The sequence below is a fragment of the Neltuma alba genome, unplaced genomic scaffold (genome assembly GCF_004799145.2).
Source record: "Neltuma alba isolate B1F8T4 unplaced genomic scaffold, ASM479914v2 tig00010134_pilon, whole genome shotgun sequence".
NCBI lineage: Eukaryota > Viridiplantae > Streptophyta > Magnoliopsida > Fabales > Fabaceae > Neltuma > Neltuma alba.
In genome coordinates, this window is record NW_021635082.1 from 626825 (window position 1) to 647319 (window position 20495).

Below are 20495 nucleotides of genomic sequence, written 5' to 3' on the forward strand. Positions count from 1 at the left end.
ATAGCTAATACGTTAAAAATAGCCAAGTATACGAATTTTAATGATTTTTTAAAGTTAAAGGTCAGAATCTGGGAAAAAGGGTTTTTGGCAAATGGACAGTGTTGCATTTCACAAAAACCTGACGCTTTTTCATAAGGAATTGGATCATGATATTATTTTTCCTTGAAAGAAGACTTAAAGAGCTTTAAATAGAATTTTGAACCACCCTGTTTGGATTTTTTTGGAATAAGTTATGAATTTTTGAGGTTGGGCCGAAAAAACTGGATTTTTACACGATGAACAGTAAAAATCCGAAATTTAGCTTTTTTAAGGTAAAAAGTAAGCCCAAAATCATCTAATGTGGTCTAAAGTGGTTTTAAATGAAATCTAAGTGGATATAATAGTAAGGTGTGACACGGCCCTGATTCCCATCTCTAGTGAACTCCCCCTAATAAATTTATGGAAGACTTTCCACCTCTTTTGGTGGAGGAAAGTCATCCTTCTTCTTTTTTTTGTTGGAAATATTAAAATATTATTATTTTATTCTAATAAAAAAATATTATTATATTATATTATATTATTTTTTTACTATTCTTTTTACTTTCTCTTCTTCTTTTTTTAAAAAAAATTCTAAAATAAAATTCAGAATATTACAGGCAACTATTACAAGGATTATTTTGAATAAAATGGATAAATATGATAGATAAAGTGAATTGAAATCTCATATTTAGGGGGTGTTTGGATAGAAACCAAATCATGGTTTCAGAAGTGCTTTTACAGTTTACGAAGTAAATATGTGGAGGAATTGGCCTCGTTTTGCAGAAAAGTGCTTCTGAAACCATGGTTTGGGGTTGCCAAACACCCCATTAATATTAAATTAAAAGTGAAGCTAGCTCTTATATTAAGTAGTATTATATTACCTGTTATTAAGGGATAATAAATTTGTTCAGACTCTTTGAACAAACCACACCAAAGTAAACCAATACCTAAGGGAGTAAGGGGTTTGATAATTACCCATTAGAAAATGAAAAAGCCGATGACGGGAGGTTCAGCTTTTCTTGCAATAAAGAAATGACAAAAGAAATATTATTGTGAGATTTTTAAGGAAAAAAATAATCACTAAAAAATATTATAACAAATGAGCAACTTGGATGTGTCATTTTTTGTATTGGAACCTATTATTACATACTGTCGACCTGTTATGAGACTTTTGTATGATAATTGCATTCTTTTTTAAGAATCTAATACTGATTTTCCCTTATTGTTATGTCTTGTCAGCTTTTAATTTTTTTATAAGCTTTTATTCGTAAAATGAACTAGGCCATCATTTCACGGTGTTGGTTCATTTGAAATAGTCATGTGCTCATATGGATTAAACATTAAGGAAATGATTAGATAGACTAAATTATGATAAATATAATGCCATTTTACTAGAATACTCGTAATTTATATAAAAATAGTAAAACAAAAAGGACAGAATATAATAAATAGAAAAAGAGATGAAGGGAAAATAAAAAAAATAGTAGTACTAATTAATAATGTATTTAAATTTTAAATAATAGACAAAACACTTTGATAATTTTCTCTTCAAAGTAATTTCTCCAGTGATTGCATATCCAAAAGCTAGCTTGTTTTTTTTAATATTAAGAAGGCAAGCAGAAAAAATGGGATGGGAGGGGGCGGTGACCTGATCAAGTGGGCTTGGGTTTAGTTGGTGACTGTTGGCGGGCTTGGGACAAGTTTAGAAGTGTGAGCATGCTTTTAATTTTTAAAATGCTTTCTTTAATTTCTTCTATTTCACGGCACAATAAAATTTGAAAATGACCAAAAGAAGACAAAGGAAAAGCTGGAATACCTATTCCATAAAATCCCGATCAAGAGGATTCAATTAATTTGTTACCTTTACCATCTTATCGACCAGCCCTTGTATGGCTCTGGCAAGGCCCGACACTGGCGCTCCTGGTCCCTCTTCCCCTTCAACATCGCCAAAGTATGATGTTTTCTTGAGTTTCAGAGGGGAAGACGTTAGATATGGTTTTGCTGCTCACTTATGCTCTGCGTTGGATCGCCAAGGAATTTACACTTTCAGGGATGACGAGCACTTGGAGAGAGGAGAACTTATTTCTGATCAACTCCGCCAAGCTATTGTGCAATCTGAGATCGCCATCGTTGTGCTCACTGAAAACTATTTTTCTTCCAGGTGGTGTTTGGAGGAATTGGTGACTATCGTAGATTCAAGAGACGACCGGGGTCAAATAGTTGTTCCGGTTTTTTATGGCATAGATCCATCAGACGTACGACATCAGAGACGAAGCATAGCCGCAGCTTTTGAGGAACATGAAGCTAGATGTTCAGTTGATACAATTCGAAGATGGAGAGAAGCGTCGACTAAGATTTCATATCTGCGCGGTTGGGTTGCAGAAATTGTTGGGTAAGTTTTCATTTCTTAAATCTTATATTTTTCTATTCCACTTTGACTTTGTATGTGTGCGATTTTCTCTTCAAACTTTGAAATACTAACGATTGTTATAACTTAGCTGATAATGAAGATGTCAATTATATTAGCCGTAAAAATGAATTACTCTCATCATCACTACAATAAAACGCGCATGAAATATCTGAGAGAAGCAAAAGTCTTGCGCATCTTCTTGGAAATAAATGAAAGAGTGAGGAGGACCATCCAAAGGAAAAGAATTTTTCACGAAAAATCTCTGCAGGAAATATATTAATCATAATGACTGTCCGCTTGAAACCCCTCTTCTATTTGCTTTAATGATTACTCATGCTAGTTAAGATTATAAAAGAGATGCATTTGTTTTTTGATTCTTCCCTATTTGTTCGAGACAATTCATTTCTTAGGTTTTTCCCCATAAATTGGTACTTTTTTAGCGTATACTATTTGTTTCCTAGTAGTTCTAAGTTCACACAAAATACGCCTGCAAAGCCAAAATTACAGCTAGGCAACCAGTAACATATGTGAACATTTGCAAAACAGAACTTATTTAAAATCAACAAATAAGCAAAATAGCATGACTTTGACTTGGTGATTTAATTGTAGATACTTAATGGTTTAAGGAAAAAAAATTAAAATAAGCAGAACCAAAACAAGAACACGGGGATGACACTTTTTAGACATTTTTATTGAGTGGCATAAATGTCACCTTAAATGATATTGTAATTGTCCTATGTTTTGGAGCCTTCTATTGCGATTTCATGTTCTCTAATAAATAAATTTGACTCTATTGATTGCATGTGTATTGTTTTGTATATACAGTTTGAGTTAGAAATATCAACTTCATACATAGACCATATAACTATATGCTAAACTCGCTCACTGAGAAAATTTTGCTTTTCTCCCCCAATAATTTTTACTGAAATTAACAGAATATTAATCTTTTGATCAACGCAGGAATGAATCAGAAATTGTTGAATCTATTGCGGAATTTGTGTCGAACAAAGTATATTATAAATTGCCACTTAATTATGATCGTTCAGTTGGAGACATTTATAATAACTTAGTTGGAGACATTCAATCAAAAGCAGACAAGATTATATCCCTTTCAAAAATAGGCTCGGATGATACAAGTTTTGTAGGGGTATGTGGAATGGGTGGCCTGGGCAAGACAACTCTTGTTCGAGTTGTTTATGAGAAAGTCTGTAGGATATTTGATGCTAGTTGTTTTCTAAGCAACATAAGGGGAATTCATGAACGCCATGGCTTAGTTTACCTACAAAGGATGCTTCTTGTTGGTCTTGGACTAGTTGGACGAGATATAAATGATTCTTTTAATGGAGCATCGGTAGTCAAACGCCGTTTACGCAATAAAAAGGTCCTGATTGTTCTTGATGATGTAAGTCACGCAACCCAACTAGAAAATTTAGCTGGGAGTGAAGAGTGGTTCGGACTGGGAAGCAAAATAATGATAACTACTAGAGATAAAAGTTTGTTGACAACGTATAAACAGTTTGAAATATATGAAGTTGGAACATTAGATCCAGATGAATCCCTTAAGCTCTTCTGTCAGAGAGCATTTAAAAAGAATGAGCCTGAAGAAGGTTATTTGGATCTATCTAAACAAATGATTGAAAACGCGCATGGAGTTCCCTTGGTACTTGAAATCTTGGGGTCATTTCTTCACGGCAGAACGCAATCTCAGTGGAGAGACGCATTGGAAAAATGCAGGAGAAGTTTGCCCGAGGAGATGATTAGATTACATCAGATTAATTATCATGAATTAGAAAAAGAGTGGAAGATGATATTTTTAGATATTGCATGTTTTTTTAATGGGAGAGCAAAATTTGAAGTGATAAATATATTGGAAACATGCTATTCCCATCCCAAAGATGCAATAGATGTTCTTACTGCAAAATCATTGCTCAGTTCCACTCAATCAAAATCAGATTCAAGACATAGCGGAGAAGAAGGTCAAGATATGCATGATAGGCTGCAAAAGATGAGAAACGATTTTTTCTTGCCAATATTTCTTTATCATAAACTGCTTCGTGAGGCTTCACAAGTATCCCTGCATGTGCATTATTTTCTTCAAGAGATGGTAAGGAACGTTGTTTATCTTGAATCTCCAAATGATGCTGGTAGGCGCAGCAGATTGTGGAATATAAAGGACATTGATCGTGTGTTGAGTGAAAATGAGGTCAGTCTTCGAATATGCATGCCAAAGTTGTTTTATTTACTGCAAGATATCCGTATATGCTTGATATCTTATTATCTTTCATCTTGTTTAGTGCATCTTCATTCATGTTTGTTAGGGAACGGAATACATTCAGAGTATAGTAGTTTTGGATCTAAATCACCAATTTGAAGCAAAATGGCACCCAGAATGCTTCTTAAAGATGCAGAATCTTAGGTTACTCGACTTGAGCGGAGTTAAGCTTGCCCATAATCTCAATCATCTTCCACGTGCATTGAAATTTCTAAGATGGGATCATTATGCTTTGCACTATCCACCATCAATTGATCTACTATATGATCTTGAAAGCCTTCAATTGCATAGCAGCAACATCACTAGACTTTGGAATGGAGCACCGGTACTCTTTTCTTTCATGAAGATACTACACTCTGTAGACATATATCTTATCAGTGGACTTTGAAGATACTAATACTTTCTCCTTGTTCTCGTATAATATATGTTGGTCAGGAATTGAATAAGCTGAGAACCATTGATCTAAGCAATTCTGGTGATCTGAGAGAAACTCCAGATTTCAGTGGAACTCCAAACCTTGAAAAGTTATTTTTCGATCATTGCGAAAACCTTATTCGGGTTCATGAATCTCTTGGACAACTGAAGAAACTAGTTGAGTTGAGTTTAAGATATTGTACAAATCTTGAAACTCTTCCAACTTTCTTGGATATGGATAATCTGGAGGTTTTTATTCTTGGTGAATGTTCAAAGCTTGAGAGGCTACCTGAGTTCGGTAAAAATATGAGAAGGCTATACTTCTTGGATCTGAGGGACACTGGGATCACCGGGATTCCTTTATCCATAATTAATTTAGAAAATCTGAAATATTTAGACTTGGGAGGTTGCAGCAAGCTTCAGTCAATACCGGAGCTTCCTCCAAACTCAATTATTCGTGCAAGGAAGGATCATTTCATGACATCCACTGCATCAGATCTACAGCATCTCATTGAATCGCGTGGCTCTAAGGTTGTCATCTCTATCTCATACTCTGTTTTTCTTCCTCTTCCTTTATATTTTGGTTCGTTTGGATTGGGAGGAAAATATGGGGTAGAGGAAATAAAAAATAAGGGAGAACTAGGAGGAAAAAAAATATTTTCTCTAGGAAGCAAAATTGATGTTTTCTTTTAGTTTTCTCTCCCAATTTTTTTTCCCTATTCAGCGTACTTTTGTCAAGCTTGCGAGCTGACTTTCTAAGTTTACTGCTTTTATCGAGTTAAGCAAGCTAAACATGTACTGGGTAGAACTCTATCTAGAGAATGTGCTAGAAGACCCAATCCAAAGCAAAACAAAAATCAAAAGGTAGAAACTAATATTGATACAATCTTTGAACTTTATAAAAGTTTTCTATATTAAGTATAATAAATTATCAATAGTAATGGGCTTGATTTCAATAATGATTTGATACTTTCTCATGATAATTTTTAAAGAGTTCTCTCTATGGACTCTCCTATTCAAGTTATATTACAAATATTTTAATCTTTAACTTTATAATATAATTGCTTTTTAGTCAAAAAATTCAATGATTTACATTCAAAATATAATTAAATCAAATGGTTGTTATATTTTATATTTTATTTATTTAATCATAAACGTTTAATAATTATTTATTGATAAAGATAAATTAGTAAACTCTTAAGAGTTTACACTTCGAGTTTATGTCGTCTTTATTATGAGCTTGCTTAAACTCTTGATTTTGACAACCTTAATTTTCAAGAGTTACTCTCACTATGTTAGATTGAGAACAAAAAAGAATTCAGTATATAAATAATCATTGTCTCATCAATCTAGTCGTGTAGGATAAACCTCTTGATTCATATTCAATTACTAAGGGTATGTTTAGATTAGCAGTTGCAAAACTAACTTTTATTTTCTCTGACTTTTGCAAACATGAGTTGGAGTATAAAAAAGTCAGTCAGTATAATATGATTTATGTTTGGATTAACATTTTAAAGAAGTCAGTTTGAAAAATTAAAACGTGTTTGGATGGATAATGAAAAAGTAAGTTTATATCTAAAATAACTGAAAATGATATGAGCTTTTATATAAGACTCAATTAACTAATTTTAAAAGATTAAGGATATACATAAGTATTTTAAAGAGATCATATAACATATAATGTAATTAAGTAATTTATTTAGCTTTTTTAATATATTCAAATTATTCTATTGGGGTCTTATATCAAGGAGCAAAGGTAATATATCATAGGTATACAATTTGATAAATTTAGAAAAATAATAACTTAAATTAATTAAATTTTATTTGTTAATTTTTTTCTTCTTAGAAAAAAAAATCAAATATTGGGTCAAGATAGGTCCCACTTAAATGCTCTTATCTTTCTTCTCATCTTTATTATTTCCTCTCTCCACATTGGTAACGGCCAAAGCTAAAAGTTTAGCTTCCCACCGCGTCTAACCTTTTTTTTCAAAAGTTGGTTGAGTTAAAAGCCCACTCAAACAACAATATTCTCCAAACCAACTTCAAACCAGCGTTGCACAGGTTCCAAGGGGCGTTTTCTCGTTTGATGCCAATCCAAACGCACGCTAAAATGTTGCCCTTTTTGTATTAAGAGAGCCCAAAAGCACTATTTGATTGGGGGCTAAATTGATGAGATTTCCTTTGTGAATTTCAATTTATTATATCTCTGAAGTACCTTATTAAGAGAGGAGCGAGATTTTGTAGATTAAAGAAAGAGAACAATATTTAACATGGGAAGATCATATCATCCATTTACTCATTACATAATTTGATATTTCCTTTATTACAGCATCCTAGCGTTGCAGAGGAACCCATTCACCTTATTATTGACTCGAAAGGGAAGGAAGAAATCCCGTCGTGGTTCTTACAACAGGAACATCATCGTAGCAAGGATGACTTAGGTGATGTAGTAACCATAACAGCAGACACACCTGGTGATGACTTGGCAAATTCTGAGGGAATTGCTGTATACATTATCTTTGAATGCATATCTGAGGGAGCAGGAGCATGGAGAGGTTTCGCCATAGATTGGAAGCTCCAATATTACCCCCATAATAATACCAATGATGAGGAAGGTGGTCAACAACAACATCGAACACATGCAGATGCAGGCAGCCAAATTGATTCAACATTCGTCGCTACATATTCTAAAAAAATTGCTGACAACAATCCACAGGCTGAGATTGAGTGTCGAGCTTACAAAGGATTTTTTCCCATTGATAAGGAAAGGTGTCGAAGTGGTGGAAGCGGCCGAGTCGATTTAACACTTCATTTCCCAACAACGAATACTATTGGAAAAGTGACTATTCATTCTAAGGAAACAAGTTTTGTGGACCTGGAAATAGTGGATTGTGGGTGGCGATTGGTATGTAAGAAAGATTTGGATCCAAGTAGCGCAAGAATCAGGTACGTAATTGCCAAGTGCTTCTCATTTAAACTTGGTTTGCTTCTTAACTTGTCTGACTTGTTTTCTTATCTTCACAGACTTATATATTTCCCACTATATTTCTCACTTAAATCTATGGATTTGTTTATAGAGTAAAAAAAAAATGTTGCTTTAATAGTGATATGTGAAACAGTGAAGGTACCAAGTATAATTGTTGTAAATTTGAACATTTATGATGGTTTAATTACAATCAGTGAGACTTGATGACTTGAGCAACTTATTATCAAAATACTATAGTGGCATTTATCAGACATTTAATTCGCTCTGATTTTCTCTGTTAATGATATAAAATAGTTTGAGTGGTTATGGAATTTTGGGTGATTTGCTTAACCTTGCAACAATCAATGGGATAAGTATCACTTTAAATGATGGTGTAATTTTAATGCTGCTAAGCAAGAAAAATGCTCTTCCTTCCAAGCCCTTAATATATTTTTCTTTAATTTTTATCGCATTTGTTATTTGACTAATCATAATTTTAATAATTTATTCTATGCAGGCATGATAAGAAGCCATCTAAATATGATCCTTTAGTTGGAGACATTCAATCAAAGGTAGATGAGATAATCTCCCTTTCAATGATGGAATTGGGTGATACACGTTTCATAAGGATATCGGGCGAGAGTGGCATAGGCAAGACAACTCTTGCTCGACTTGTTTATGATGCAATCCGAAGCAAATTTGATGCTACTTGCTTTCTTGACAATGTAAGGGAGGATTCAGAAAGGTTTGGCATAGTTTCCTTACAAATGAAGCTTCTTTCTGTGCTTGGATTAGGAGAACACGTTATAGATGATATTTCTAAAGGTGCAGAGATAATAAGAAAATTTTTATGCCATAAAAAGGTTCTTATTATTCTCGATGCTGTCAGCCATGAAAGCCAAGTAGAAAATTTAGCCAGAAATAAGGAATGGTTTGGTGCAGGGAGCAAAATAGTAATAATTACTGCTGGAGGGGACATGTTGTCGACATTGTATCGACAGATTGAAGAGTATAAAGTTGAAAGATTAGGTCCTGATGAATCCCTTAAGCTCTTATATCAGGAAGCTTTTAAAAAGGACGAGCCAGAACAAGCTTATTTGGATTTTTCAAAAAAAGTAATTGAATATGCATGTGGACTTCCTCTGGTACTTAAAGTCTTGGGATCATTTCTTTGCGGAAAAGATGCAAATGAATGGAAAAATGCATCAAAAAGTTTGAGTGAAAATGCCTCTAGTCCACTTCGCATAAGTTATGATGGATTAGAAGATGAAGATTGCAGAAGAATATTTTTAGATATTGCATGTTTTTTTAACAGGGAGGCCAAATTCAAGGTGACAAATAAGTTGGAATCATTACGTGGCTTTCATTCAACAAGTGGAATTAAAGTTTTAATTGAAAAATCTATGCTAAATTTCACTCACTCAAATTCGGATTTAAGAAAAAATGCAACAGAAGAACAGGATATGCATAGTATGATTCAAGAGCTGAGAAGGCAGATTTTTCTGCCAACGTATTTTTATGATTGGTTGCTTCAAGAGGCTTCAAAAGAATGCCTGTATATGCATGATTTGCTTCAAGAGATGGGAAGGAACATTGTCTTTGAAGAATATCCAATTAATGCTGGTAGACGCAGCAGATTGTGGTCATTAGAGGATATCGATCTTGTATTGAAAGAAAATAAGGTGAATTTTTTTGCCCGAGTATGCTAAAGTTACTTTACATATTGCATTGTTTGCTTAATATCTTATTATCTTTCATCATGCTTAATCTTCATACATGTGCATTAATTAGGGAACGAAACACGTTCAAAGTATAGTCTTGAAGACACACCGAAGTTTTGAAGCGGATTGGGATCCTAACTGCTTTTCAAAGATGATAAATCTTAGATTGCTGGAGTTGAGTAAGGTGCAGCTTTTGAGAAAGCTCGAGTCTCTTCCAACTGCATTGAGATTTCTGAGATGGGATGATTATGCTGAGGATTGTCTACCATCAATTGAAGAATTACAGAATCTCGAAAGCCTTCAATTATGCAATAGCAGAATCAGAAGTCTATGGGGAGGAAGTCCGGTATATTTTCCTTTCCTTCCATGCAACAATCTTGAATAATATATGCACACACAAATTAAATGTCATCATATACATATCTTGCCATTTCATCACTTCGAAAGTACTGACATTCTCCTTGTCATGTTTTATCTGTCCATCAGGCTTGGAATAAGCTGAGGATTATTGATATGAGTGATTCCAAATGTCTAAGGGAAACCCCAAATTTCAGTAGAATACCATACCTTGAAGAGTTGTTGCTTAATAGATGCAGAAAGCTAGTCCAGGTTCATGAATCTGTTGGACAATTGAAGAATCTCGTTAAGTTGAGTTTGGAAGAGTGTAAAAGACTTAAAAGTCTTCCCACTAGATTGGAAACGGATAATCTACAAGAGTTCATTCTTATGGGATGTTTCAAACTAAAGAAGCTCCCTGAGTTTAGTGAAAATATGGGAAGTCTATACTTTTTTGATGTGAAGGGCACCGATATCACCGAAATTCCTCAGTCCATAGTTCATTTGAAAAGTCTCAAATACTTAGACTTGACATATTGCAGCAGACTGAAGTCAATGCCGGAGCTTCCTCCAAATGTAATTATATCTGCAAGCAATTGTCACTTGTTGGAACCCACATCTGCTCTACGACATCTCTATCCATCTTGTTCGCCGGAGGTTTTTCATCTCTTTATCTAAATTTGTCTCTTCTAATTTTTCTTTATTATTTCCATTTTAAATTATGATTAAAGAACTTAGTCCTCAGTGAAAAATCATCGTTTGATCAATTTTGTATGTGAGATCTCATTATTTGCTGTTAAACCATTCATAAATATATAAATCTCCTCTTTCCTGAGTTTTGATGCAGCTTCCTAATATTCTGCAGGGTCCGATTCACGTTTTCTATGACTTCCCACTGTGGACAAGAATCCCGACATGGTTTGAACGGTGGGAATATTGTTGGGGTAAGGATCCCTCGGGTGAATTTGTGACCATAACAGCAGACATACCTTCCAACGTTGTTGCAGATTCTAATGAAGATCGCTGGGGAATTGCTGTATGCATTGTTTTCCAATTCTTATCTCAAGCATGGCTAGGTTTCTCCGTAGATTGGAAGTTCGAGGACTGCCATCGCAAGAAAACCAAAATACATGGTACTCCGCCTTATTATGTGCATGATTGTCGAGTCTACGTAGGATTTTATCCTTTCGACGCAAAAGACTGTCGACAACATCCAAGGGGAAGAGGCTGCCAACTTGATTTGGCACTCGAGTTTCCAGCAACCAACATCATTAATGGTCTCCATGATTTGAAAATAATGGGATGTGGGTGGCGTCTGGCATGTAAGAAGGATTTTGATGAATGGAGTGAAAGCAGAGCGCCATCACCTCCGAGACTTGGCTTCCTTAATAGGTAACCAATAATGCTTCTTATCACTTTGTTCCATATACTACTCGTTGATTCCCCCCCCCCCCTCCCAAGCTTTTCTATTTAACCCTAGGCAACTATAATACTTCTCCAGAAAATTATTTTTGTCCCAAAAATGGAAATTATATGCTCCCTTCCTTCTTCTTTTTAAGAGAAAAATGTGAGTGGTTTTTAGTTCCTAAATACTCCTTCCGTCCTTAAATATGATACATAATCTTTAACTTCTATTAAGGAATTTTATGATGTCTTAAATACATAAAAAGAGATAAGAATAGTTCAGAATTTTATGATGTCTTAAATACATAAAAATAGATAAGAATAGTTCAGAATTTTATGATGTTTTAAAATTTTTTTTCAAAAAATCCTTATTTAATGATTTTTTTTCTTCAACTCTCAAAAATGACTTTTTTTTTTTTTAAAAAAACCCTTTTTTTGTAAAAATACCCCTATTTAATTGAAAGAAATTTGAAAAAAATAAAAATTATTCAGATATAAACAAACCCCTTGACATTTGTGGTTTTGGCAATTATGTATTGTATTTAAAAACAGAAGGAGTATAAGAAACGTAAGACCATTGTCTAATCACTAATGCATTTATTATATTATTCCCATTATGCCCCAATTAATTATATGAAATAATTTATTTTCATTAATTTGGCCAAAAAGACTTTATGTCATTAATAAGCCAATATGCCAAACATTTATTATAATTACTATTCCACATAGCGGATCGTATTTAGAAGAATCTTGAATTTGTTAGGCTGGGTTAGGGTGCGACTTATTAGTCTATCTGCTGGTCAGATTAGGATTTTTGGGTTGAGACAGTTAGTTTGCTGTTGCTGGTTAGACTCAAGCCAATATTTTAACATGTAATTTTAAAATCTGTACGTATTATTCACAGGCCTAAATGATACTATAGGTCATATCAAATTCTGTGCAATTTCTCTCACCTTAATTTATGGTCATTTATCAAAATTTGGTTATTTAAGACCCACTTGTTATCAACATGAAACTCTGTAGGGTCTATTTGGTAAGAGGGAAATGGAGAGGAGGGGAAGAGAAATTTTATTCAGTTCAATTTAAAAAATTTTCCCCTCCCATCTCCTCCATTTTTCTCATACCAAATAGATAATTAGAAAACAAAATTTAAAACTTTTCTTTAGATTCTTAGGTTTTCTTTCATAAATGGTGAATTTTCTGAAATTTTAAAAATTCATAACTTATTCTATAAGAATCTAATTGAATTAGTTCAAAGTTCTATTTATAACTCTTGAAAAACTCTCTCTCTAGGGAAAATGTTTCTTAAATATGTACAGTATTTTTCAAATTATCTGGGCCAGTTTGGTAGATTTAGAAAATTCATATCTTTTTGTTACATATAAAAAAAATTATATTGTAGAACTTCTTGAAAAGCTCAGGATGTGTACTTTTATCCCAACAAATTTCAGGAGCTATCTCGTTTTCCCTGAAAGAACTCATCCAAATTTGTAGCTCACTCATAAAATATTAAATATCTGCTATATACGTTTACCCATTCTTGCCATGCTCATGGCATGGCCCTTTCTCCCTCCTTATGGAGTTATATACCGTAATATCACTTAGCTCATACATAACCATAAACAAACAATACATACAGCTCACACCAAAAGCAAAACTTATAAACATATAACCATCAAAATAGTCTTCAATTAGAGCTCTCAACTTCACTAGTCGTCCACTAGCTTGCCTTTGCCGTTAGAGATGCCTGCTCTAATGTTTGATTTTGGAGAATCTAAGTAGCAAACCACATCTTAATGCAATACGTTTAAGGTTATACATCGAGCATGTAGAACAAGCCATGGCATAACCAATGAACGAAAAAGGAATTTATATATTCTATTGCCTAGATACAGCAAATATGACGAACAAAAAATGCAATAACCAATGCTCAATTAACATGATAATTAAGGTTAAGCTACTGGCCTCTTGCAAAACCTTCCAACTGTCTCTCTTCTGTTAGCTTGTTCTTGCTTCCTTGTAAGGCTGGGGCACAAATCAAATCCTAGCAAAAATGCACATATGGATAGATTATATTAATATATAAACTTTGTATGCGCTTTCTAATGCATAAATAACTTCACCCTTTACCCAAGTCCTAGCTCTTCAAATTGACCTCTTTAATTTAGCTTCGACCCGTTTACTTTAATTCTTAGCTTAATCATTCTTGTGACTAAAAACTCTTCTCTCATGCTACTCCTATACAATTTCACATGAGGACTTCATTTTTGAACTCAAAATAATAAAATTCCAGCTTCTTTGCCAAGTTTCCTCTTAGGCCGAGACATGAGTACGTGTACACAAAAATTCCATTTTTATGGATAGTGCTTCCAAGCTTAAACTCTTGACATTTTTCTACACAATTTTCCATTCTAAACTTGTTGGAAGAATCAAATTTAATCAAACTTAACTCTAATTCATCCAATTAGTTAGGACCGAGAGAGTTGTACACACTAAAATCATTCTCAATGGTTCCGACGTTGCATTAGGACTTAATCCTACACAAAATCCTCTTCTAAACTCATTGAAATGCTTAAATTCGGCAAAACTTCCTCTTGCTCAATTTGCATTGGCTGAAACGTGGAAGTGGAAATGTATCATGAAATCAAACTCTCTTGTTCCAAACACCATATAGTGTCCTCTACAAGCCGTACACGTGTGATTTTCCAATTCTATATAAATTTAGAAGGTATTTGAATTAGCTTTTTAAATTACGGACTCAAGATAAGTTTAAGTCAGCTTGCATGAACGCACTTTTTTTAATTGCATATAAGGGGTGTCCAAACTCCCCTTTAAATCATTATAATCATCAAAGCAGTGTGCATTCGTTCAGTACCCAAGCCCTTAATATTTTGAACTCCAACATCCAAAAATACTAGCCACAAGCAATGCCATAAAACATCAACATAAGCTTGGCTTTTTGGCTAAATAATGCTCTATAGTTTTTACTTAAATTTGTGGGGCCTTTACATAATTTCAATAGTTATGTTCTCAATAATCTCCTTAAAATTTCACCCAAATCTATGCTTTTTGGCTAAATACCTTTTTTGATACATCTTCATTTTAAATAATTTCTATAAACCTAAAAAAAAGTATCTTAGAAACCTCTTTTCTTTTCTTTTTTTTTTTTGTGGGGAATTTCTTGAATTTTTGGGCATTTTTTCATAAGTATACTTTTAGCCTGATATTTACTCTTATTTGTACTTCTACAACTAAACTTCTCATAATTGCAATTTTGGTTCAGTTATCTGTTCCTCTTACTTTGCCTTATTTTGACTCTAAACGTATTACTTTCTTTTAATTATTAACCCATGCATGTCATAGTCTTTATTTATTCCGTATATGAAATACCGGATGTTACACAAATGCCCATGGTTCGCCCTAATATAGAAATCTTGGTAGAGATGAGATTTACAAAAAGTTTCTTTTAGTTATCATCATCCATATATTGTGTTGGGTATTTATATCCATATATTTTTAATATATCAGTAATCATTTTTGAAAGTAAGTCCTAACATGGACTCTCCTAATCTTAGCTTTCTTTTGTCATTCAGGGACAGGGGAGAAAGTAGCAATATAGCATTACAGAAAGAAATTAAAGGGAAAAGGAAAATATCATGAAATTGAGTAAGTTCTCTTTCTAAGCTTTTAAATTCATTCCTTGATTCATTCGGGGGAAAAAAATTCAACCCTTGACAACTATACTACTCTCCAAGTAATTCACTAATTTTTTGTGATGAATCCATTAAATTAACTTGTTGGTGCAAAACTAAAACTATTTTGTTAGCGTAGCGAAGTCACTAGTTTGTGACTTAAAGGATGTTTACTATTTTCCTTTTCTTTTCATTCTTTTATGTGCAGAACCTTTTTCATTGAAACTTTTTAATTCTAGTTTCTCGATATAATGGAGTTCTACTATTGAATGGACAAAATTTCCATGATATATATTTCAAATTTTAAGTTGCTTAGATATATGAATGAAAATATTGCTCCTAAATATAAGACCCCTTTTGTAGTGTAATTTACACTACAAAAGGGGTCTTATATTTAGCACCGGAGGAGTATTATTTTTGGAATTAATATAATTTTTGGTCTTTGACTTTTAGGCTTATTTTGATTTTGGTCCCTCAAATTTAAAACCCATGGTTTTACTCCATGAAATTTAGTTCTTAGAATGTTAGTCTCTGGAAGTGTAACGATGTTAAAATCTGCTGAATTATTATGAATAGTGTTAAAGTGGTGATATAGACTCACTAGATGACACCTAACTGAATCTTATGTGGATAATATAGAAAAAAAAAAAAAAAAAAAAACAACAGGTCGTTAAAACGTAGTTGTTTAGCCCCTTCTTTTCTAGTTCATTTGAAAAGCTATTCATTATGTTGCATTTTAAGAACTCGTCTCCCTTCTCCCTCTGAACACTTTGTTATCCACATGTGCGGACAACTCCCTTCGGCAAAGTATAGAGTTAGAAATATTATAACTTGATTATATAGACTATTTTTTCCTTCCTTGTGCGGACAACTCTATTTTGGTTAAAGGGAGATAAGTTTTGGCTGATGGTTTTAAATAACTTAAAAGGGTAATGGTATGAGAATAAATTAAAGTTATGAAACAATCATAAAGCAAAGACCTAATTTAATGAATTGTAACTGGGGCAAAGGGTGAGAAAAAGTAAGTGAATTTGTTGTTTTAGTACAATAGATAAGTGTTTGTGTGGGTATATATATTAATCTGCCCTTGCCTATATAATTTATAGGATTTGGTATTTGTTCAAGTTCATTGAGAAAAGAGCCAGAAGGAAGGGGGATAGTATAGAAGAAAGAGCAAAATGTAGTAACTCTTTTCCTTTAATGTGATTGTGCATGTTGCCCCATGCTGGATGTGCCATTATTATGCTGATTGTGTATGGGAACATGTAAATTGCCTTTGCATGATATTATTTGTCATGACAATATGAACTGGTTTCTGTTTATCCTAGAATGTGTTCGTGATGGTGCTCAATTGGCTATTTAAGTGTATGATGTATTGGCATCATGGATTATATTTGGTTGCATGGTGTTGTTTTCTTTGGCCTATGTAGTATGTTGTTTGTGATATTGTACAATTACATGAAGGAATTTGTTAGTATTGGGATTCTTTAAAATCTCTTCCCTTCTTTCGTGTCATATAGCAAGAGCACGTACTTCTAAGGGCAAGGGAGTAGTGATTGGCGGAGCTTAAAAGTGAAGGGAGTTGAAGAATCTATTATGTATTTTGTTTAAATATGCTTACCATATTTTGCTATTCTAGATTGAGGATATAAATGTGTATATATATGTATATGTATTTAGGTATGTAAATATTTTTCAATAAGGAGGTGATTAAGGGGAGATAAACTATAGGTAATTGTTGTTGACAGAAATAAGCTCTATGCTGATATATAATTATGACTATGATCTGGATCGTATGTATGAGTATATATATACTCTTTTTAGGGGCCAGTGATTAGGGTGTTGAATGTTAAACCCTACTGGTTATAATTGACTTAATATAGGTTCTAGATGGCTGCATGGAAAAGGAATGGGTTCAGGTGATTGAATGCGAACCTGGGTCTTAAATTAATTGTACTAGTTTTGAAAAAAAAAAGTTAAATCAAGTATTTGAACTACTAAACAGGTTGCTTTGGAAGTAATTTTTTTTTTGAAAAAGTTAGAAATTATTCAAAAAATCTTATTCAATAAATAAGATCGAACCCTGTGTGTCGGAAAATTTTTTTTTTCTTTACAAAAAATTGTTTTTCCGAGGATAAAACTTGGTTTTTAGGGGTTCAGACTTAAATAAAATAATCCTCCTAGTGTATAGAGGTAAGTTGTTACACATTAGCACTTGGATCTTTTTTACGATTTATCCGTCATCTAGATCATATGTTTTGGTTGCATCTAATATCCTATAATCTTATTTTTAGTGATCCAGCATTTTACAAATTAGGGTATTGTATGTAACTGAAAAAATAATATCGAGGTATTGGATGCACAAAAAAATAATATTAGGATGGTAGATATACTATAAAAAGATCAAGGTATTGAATACACATGAGAAATGAGATCAGAATGTTGGATATACTTTTATCCTAAAACAAATGAGACACAATAGTCTAAGACTTACAAGGCCATATACATGCTTATGTATAAGCCCATAGCGTATAACTGAAAAATCTAAATATTTAAGTATTTTGCATGTTCTTTTTACACTTCCCTCAAATTTGGGGGCATACAAGTCATTGATCCCTTGCTTGCCCAGAAATCTAACATAATATTTTATTCCTAAAGCCTTTTTAAATATGTCTTCTTGTTCTTCTTTGTTTCTCACATGATGTAAGCTTATTACTCCCTGCTGTAACTTCTCTCTGACAAAGTAGTAGTCTATCTCAATGTGCATTGTCTTCGTTTGTCGTTTAGCTTAATCTGCAAGAGCATGTGTTGCAAGTAGTAAATAGATATTGTTCCTTTAAGATCCGTTTAGTAGGAGGGAAAATGAGAGGAAGGGAGTGAGGGAAAAATTTTAATAAGCTCGATTTAAAAAATTAAAAAAATGGGATTAAAAACTTTTAATTAATTTTTATTGCTATTTTATATTACTTCTTCTCTTTATTGAAACTTCTAAACTTCACTTCTCTGATTTTTCAAATAGAACTCGTTAAAATTTTCCGTTCCCTCCCCTTCTTTCCATTTCTCTCATATCAAACAGTACCTTAAAAACTAAGGTTAGGCAAGTTAAAAATCATAATTGTGTTCATGATTAGGTTAAGTGAAAACATTTGAAAAGTGCAATGTTTAAAGGAAAAATTGATTAAAAATTAAACAAATTCAATTTAAATGAAAACTAGATTATAAACTTGACTTCAAGATGGAAATTAAAGAACCTAGGGTTACTTCTCCTCATATATTAAGAATCAATACAAAATATAAGTAGGCACTCCTGCTTCTTTTGCCTTCCTTCTTCTTTAATGACAAAGCTCTTGCCCTTAGAGCTATCGGCTTTAACTGTACAACATGGTAGAAAAGGATTGAGATTCCAATAAATTCCCATAATGGCAAATTTCATCATATAGTCATGCAAGATCACAACTAAGCATGCAAAACAAGCCATAGAGAAACAACACCTTGCAAGCTATGCAACAAAACATCTATGCATGAAACTAGATAACCAATTTGAGATAACTAATACACAGGTAATGGCAGAGGCTGCCCAATGTTTGCCAGCTACTCATGGCCATGGCTAAAATAATCCATGCAAGTAAAATATTAATGTCGTCATGCTTAATTATAGCATTATGATATAAACAGACATGTAACAATCAATACACAATCATAAGATAGGAAAGAACTACTACCTGGTACGTTTTCTTCCAAACAAACCTTAATGTCCTCTTTTTCGGTGTTTCTTTGACACGCTTGGACAAATATCAAAACCTATCATTTTTAGTTATTTAAGGGTAGGGTAATACTTATTCCATTTATAACTTATAATTTAAATAACTTCTCTTAAATCCCAACTTATTCAAATTCTACCCCCTTATGAAAGTGATTTGTTATTATGGACAAAAAAATATATTTGTATATTATGTTTAGGGACATTTGAAATGCCTTCCCCTTCTCAATCTTCACTATCTTGTACATTTGTGTGTGTATATACACACATATTTTCATGGTATAACCACCTTTCTCACAATCCCAATCTTTAGTAACTTGGGTCTTTTGCTTTGTTCTTACTTCACTACTTTAACTTATTCTCATACCATTACCCTTCTAAGTTTATTAAAATCACTAGCCAAGGCAGAACTTATCAAACTCTGAGTCCCATAAACAATGTTTAGACCTTCATTTTAAAGTCCAAGCTTGAAGCATTATATAGTTACTATGGCACCTACTATTCAATTTTCTAACACTTAGGCCTCTATATTAATGTTTCAATCTTGTTCTTATATTCTGGAAATTTTTTTCCAGATATCAAGTGTACTCCTAAATTTAATCTTTAATAGTTCTCTAGCTTGAAAACATCATATGTCCTCTTCTTTTAACTTTTACCCGCTCGGTCTGCACAAAATGACTCCCTTGAAGATTGTAGCTCTCATGCCTAATCTTATTCCATCATTTAACAACTTGAACCATAGCCTAAACGACTAACAATTAATTAATCAAAGAGAGCATCAATAACTTCAACCAACTTAATTCTCTTTTCTGAAATCCTCACTGCTCTGAAATTTTCCAGCATCAATATCAATATTTAATCATCATTCTATTGCTTCTAAACATGATTTATGCATCCTTAATACATAATTTAATCATTCTGAGTTCTTTTCTAGCATTCACAAACATCAAACAATAGATTTCTAGCACACTTTCAACTTTGACAATCTAATTCCAGCATTGCACAATGACAATCTAATTCCAGCATTGCACAATGTCAGCCACAACTTAAACTTTATTATTCTCAAACATACCACATGGCACTGTAGAAGCTGTACATGTTTCATTCCCAATTTGTAATAACTTGAACTCATAAAGTTTATCAAAATAATCAACTTTTATATAGCCTCTAACTTCCAGTTCTTCAAGTTTATTAAGCATTCCACGGTTTGCAACCCAACATACATATACCCAATACCATACCTAGCATTCGGGTACCCCAACACATTAAAAAAATGATCAACTCTCCTCTGTAACAAGAAGTTTCAAGTTCGAAGAAGTATCCTCCTCCCAACTAAAACTCAACAAGGAAGTAGTGAAATTAATCCCACAAGCTTTAGGGCTTGTTTGGTGCGCAAGAATTGATTTTGATGAAAATGGAAATGGAGATGGAAATGCACTTTAAGTGTGTTTGCTATCTCATGGAAATGAGACATAATTTTTTAATTAAAATATATTTTTTGTG

At 33.1% G+C, this 20495-nt stretch overlaps 3 protein-coding genes and 2 long non-coding RNA genes across 5 annotated transcripts; all 5 read left to right on the forward strand.

Moving 5' to 3' along the window:
- Nucleotides 1-1907: 1907 nt before the first annotated feature.
- On the forward strand, nt 1908-2414 carry LOC114754384 (toll/interleukin-1 receptor-like protein). Its single transcript, XM_028943151.1, has one exon. The coding sequence runs from the start codon at nt 1908-1910 to the stop codon at nt 2412-2414; it is 507 nt and encodes a 168-aa protein (XP_028798984.1).
- Nucleotides 2415-4961: 2547 nt separating this feature from the next.
- On the forward strand, nt 4962-7491 carry LOC114754365 (uncharacterized). Its single transcript, XR_003741166.1, has 3 exons — nt 4962-5025; nt 5136-5645; nt 7462-7491. It is a non-coding gene; the product is annotated as an uncharacterized LOC114754365 (long non-coding RNA).
- Nucleotides 7492-7591: 100 nt separating this feature from the next.
- On the forward strand, nt 7592-9414 carry LOC114754385 (disease resistance-like protein DSC1). The gene is made up of 4 exons (XM_028943152.1): nt 7592-7669; nt 7831-8060; nt 8597-9291; nt 9395-9414. Exons 1-4 carry the CDS (start codon nt 7592-7594, stop codon nt 9412-9414), a joined length of 1023 nt encoding a protein of 340 aa, XP_028798985.1.
- A 142-nt stretch (nt 9415-9556) lies between these two features.
- Nucleotides 9557-10050, forward strand: LOC114754366 (uncharacterized). The gene is made up of 2 exons (XR_003741167.1): nt 9557-9761; nt 9871-10050. It is a non-coding gene; the product is annotated as an uncharacterized LOC114754366 (long non-coding RNA).
- A 248-nt stretch (nt 10051-10298) lies between these two features.
- On the forward strand, nt 10299-15200 carry LOC114754386 (uncharacterized). Its single transcript, XM_028943153.1, has 3 exons — nt 10299-10793; nt 11002-11528; nt 15134-15200. The coding sequence occupies exons 1-3, from the start codon at nt 10314-10316 to the stop codon at nt 15198-15200; spliced, it is 1074 nt and encodes a 357-aa protein (XP_028798986.1). The 5' UTR covers nt 10299-10313.
- The last annotated feature ends 5295 nt before the right edge of the window (nt 15201-20495 follow it).

What these genes read in the sequence shown, in the direction of transcription:
- LOC114754384 (XM_028943151.1), top strand. Translation starts at nt 1,908, where the DNA reads ATGGCTCTGGCAAGGCCCGACACTGGCGCTCCTGGTCCCTCTTCCCCT.
- LOC114754385 (XM_028943152.1), top strand. Translation starts at nt 7,592, where the DNA reads ATGACTTGGCAAATTCTGAGGGAATTGCTGTATACATTATCTTTGAAT. An exon ending in GGGAGCAGGAGCATGGAGAG is followed by an intron (nt 7,670 to 7,830) that starts GTTTCGCCATAG and finishes AACAATCCACAG; the next exon opens with GCTGAGATTGAGTGTCGAGC. An exon ending in CCAAGTAGCGCAAGAATCAG is followed by an intron (nt 8,061 to 8,596) that starts GTACGTAATTGC and finishes TATTCTATGCAG; the next exon opens with GCATGATAAGAAGCCATCTA.
- LOC114754386 (XM_028943153.1), top strand. Translation starts at nt 10,314, where the DNA reads ATGAGTGATTCCAAATGTCTAAGGGAAACCCCAAATTTCAGTAGAATA. An exon ending in ATCCATCTTGTTCGCCGGAG is followed by an intron (nt 10,794 to 11,001) that starts GTTTTTCATCTC and finishes AATATTCTGCAG; the next exon opens with GGTCCGATTCACGTTTTCTA. An exon ending in AGACTTGGCTTCCTTAATAG is followed by an intron (nt 11,529 to 15,133) that starts GTAACCAATAAT and finishes TTTGTCATTCAG; the next exon opens with GGACAGGGGAGAAAGTAGCA.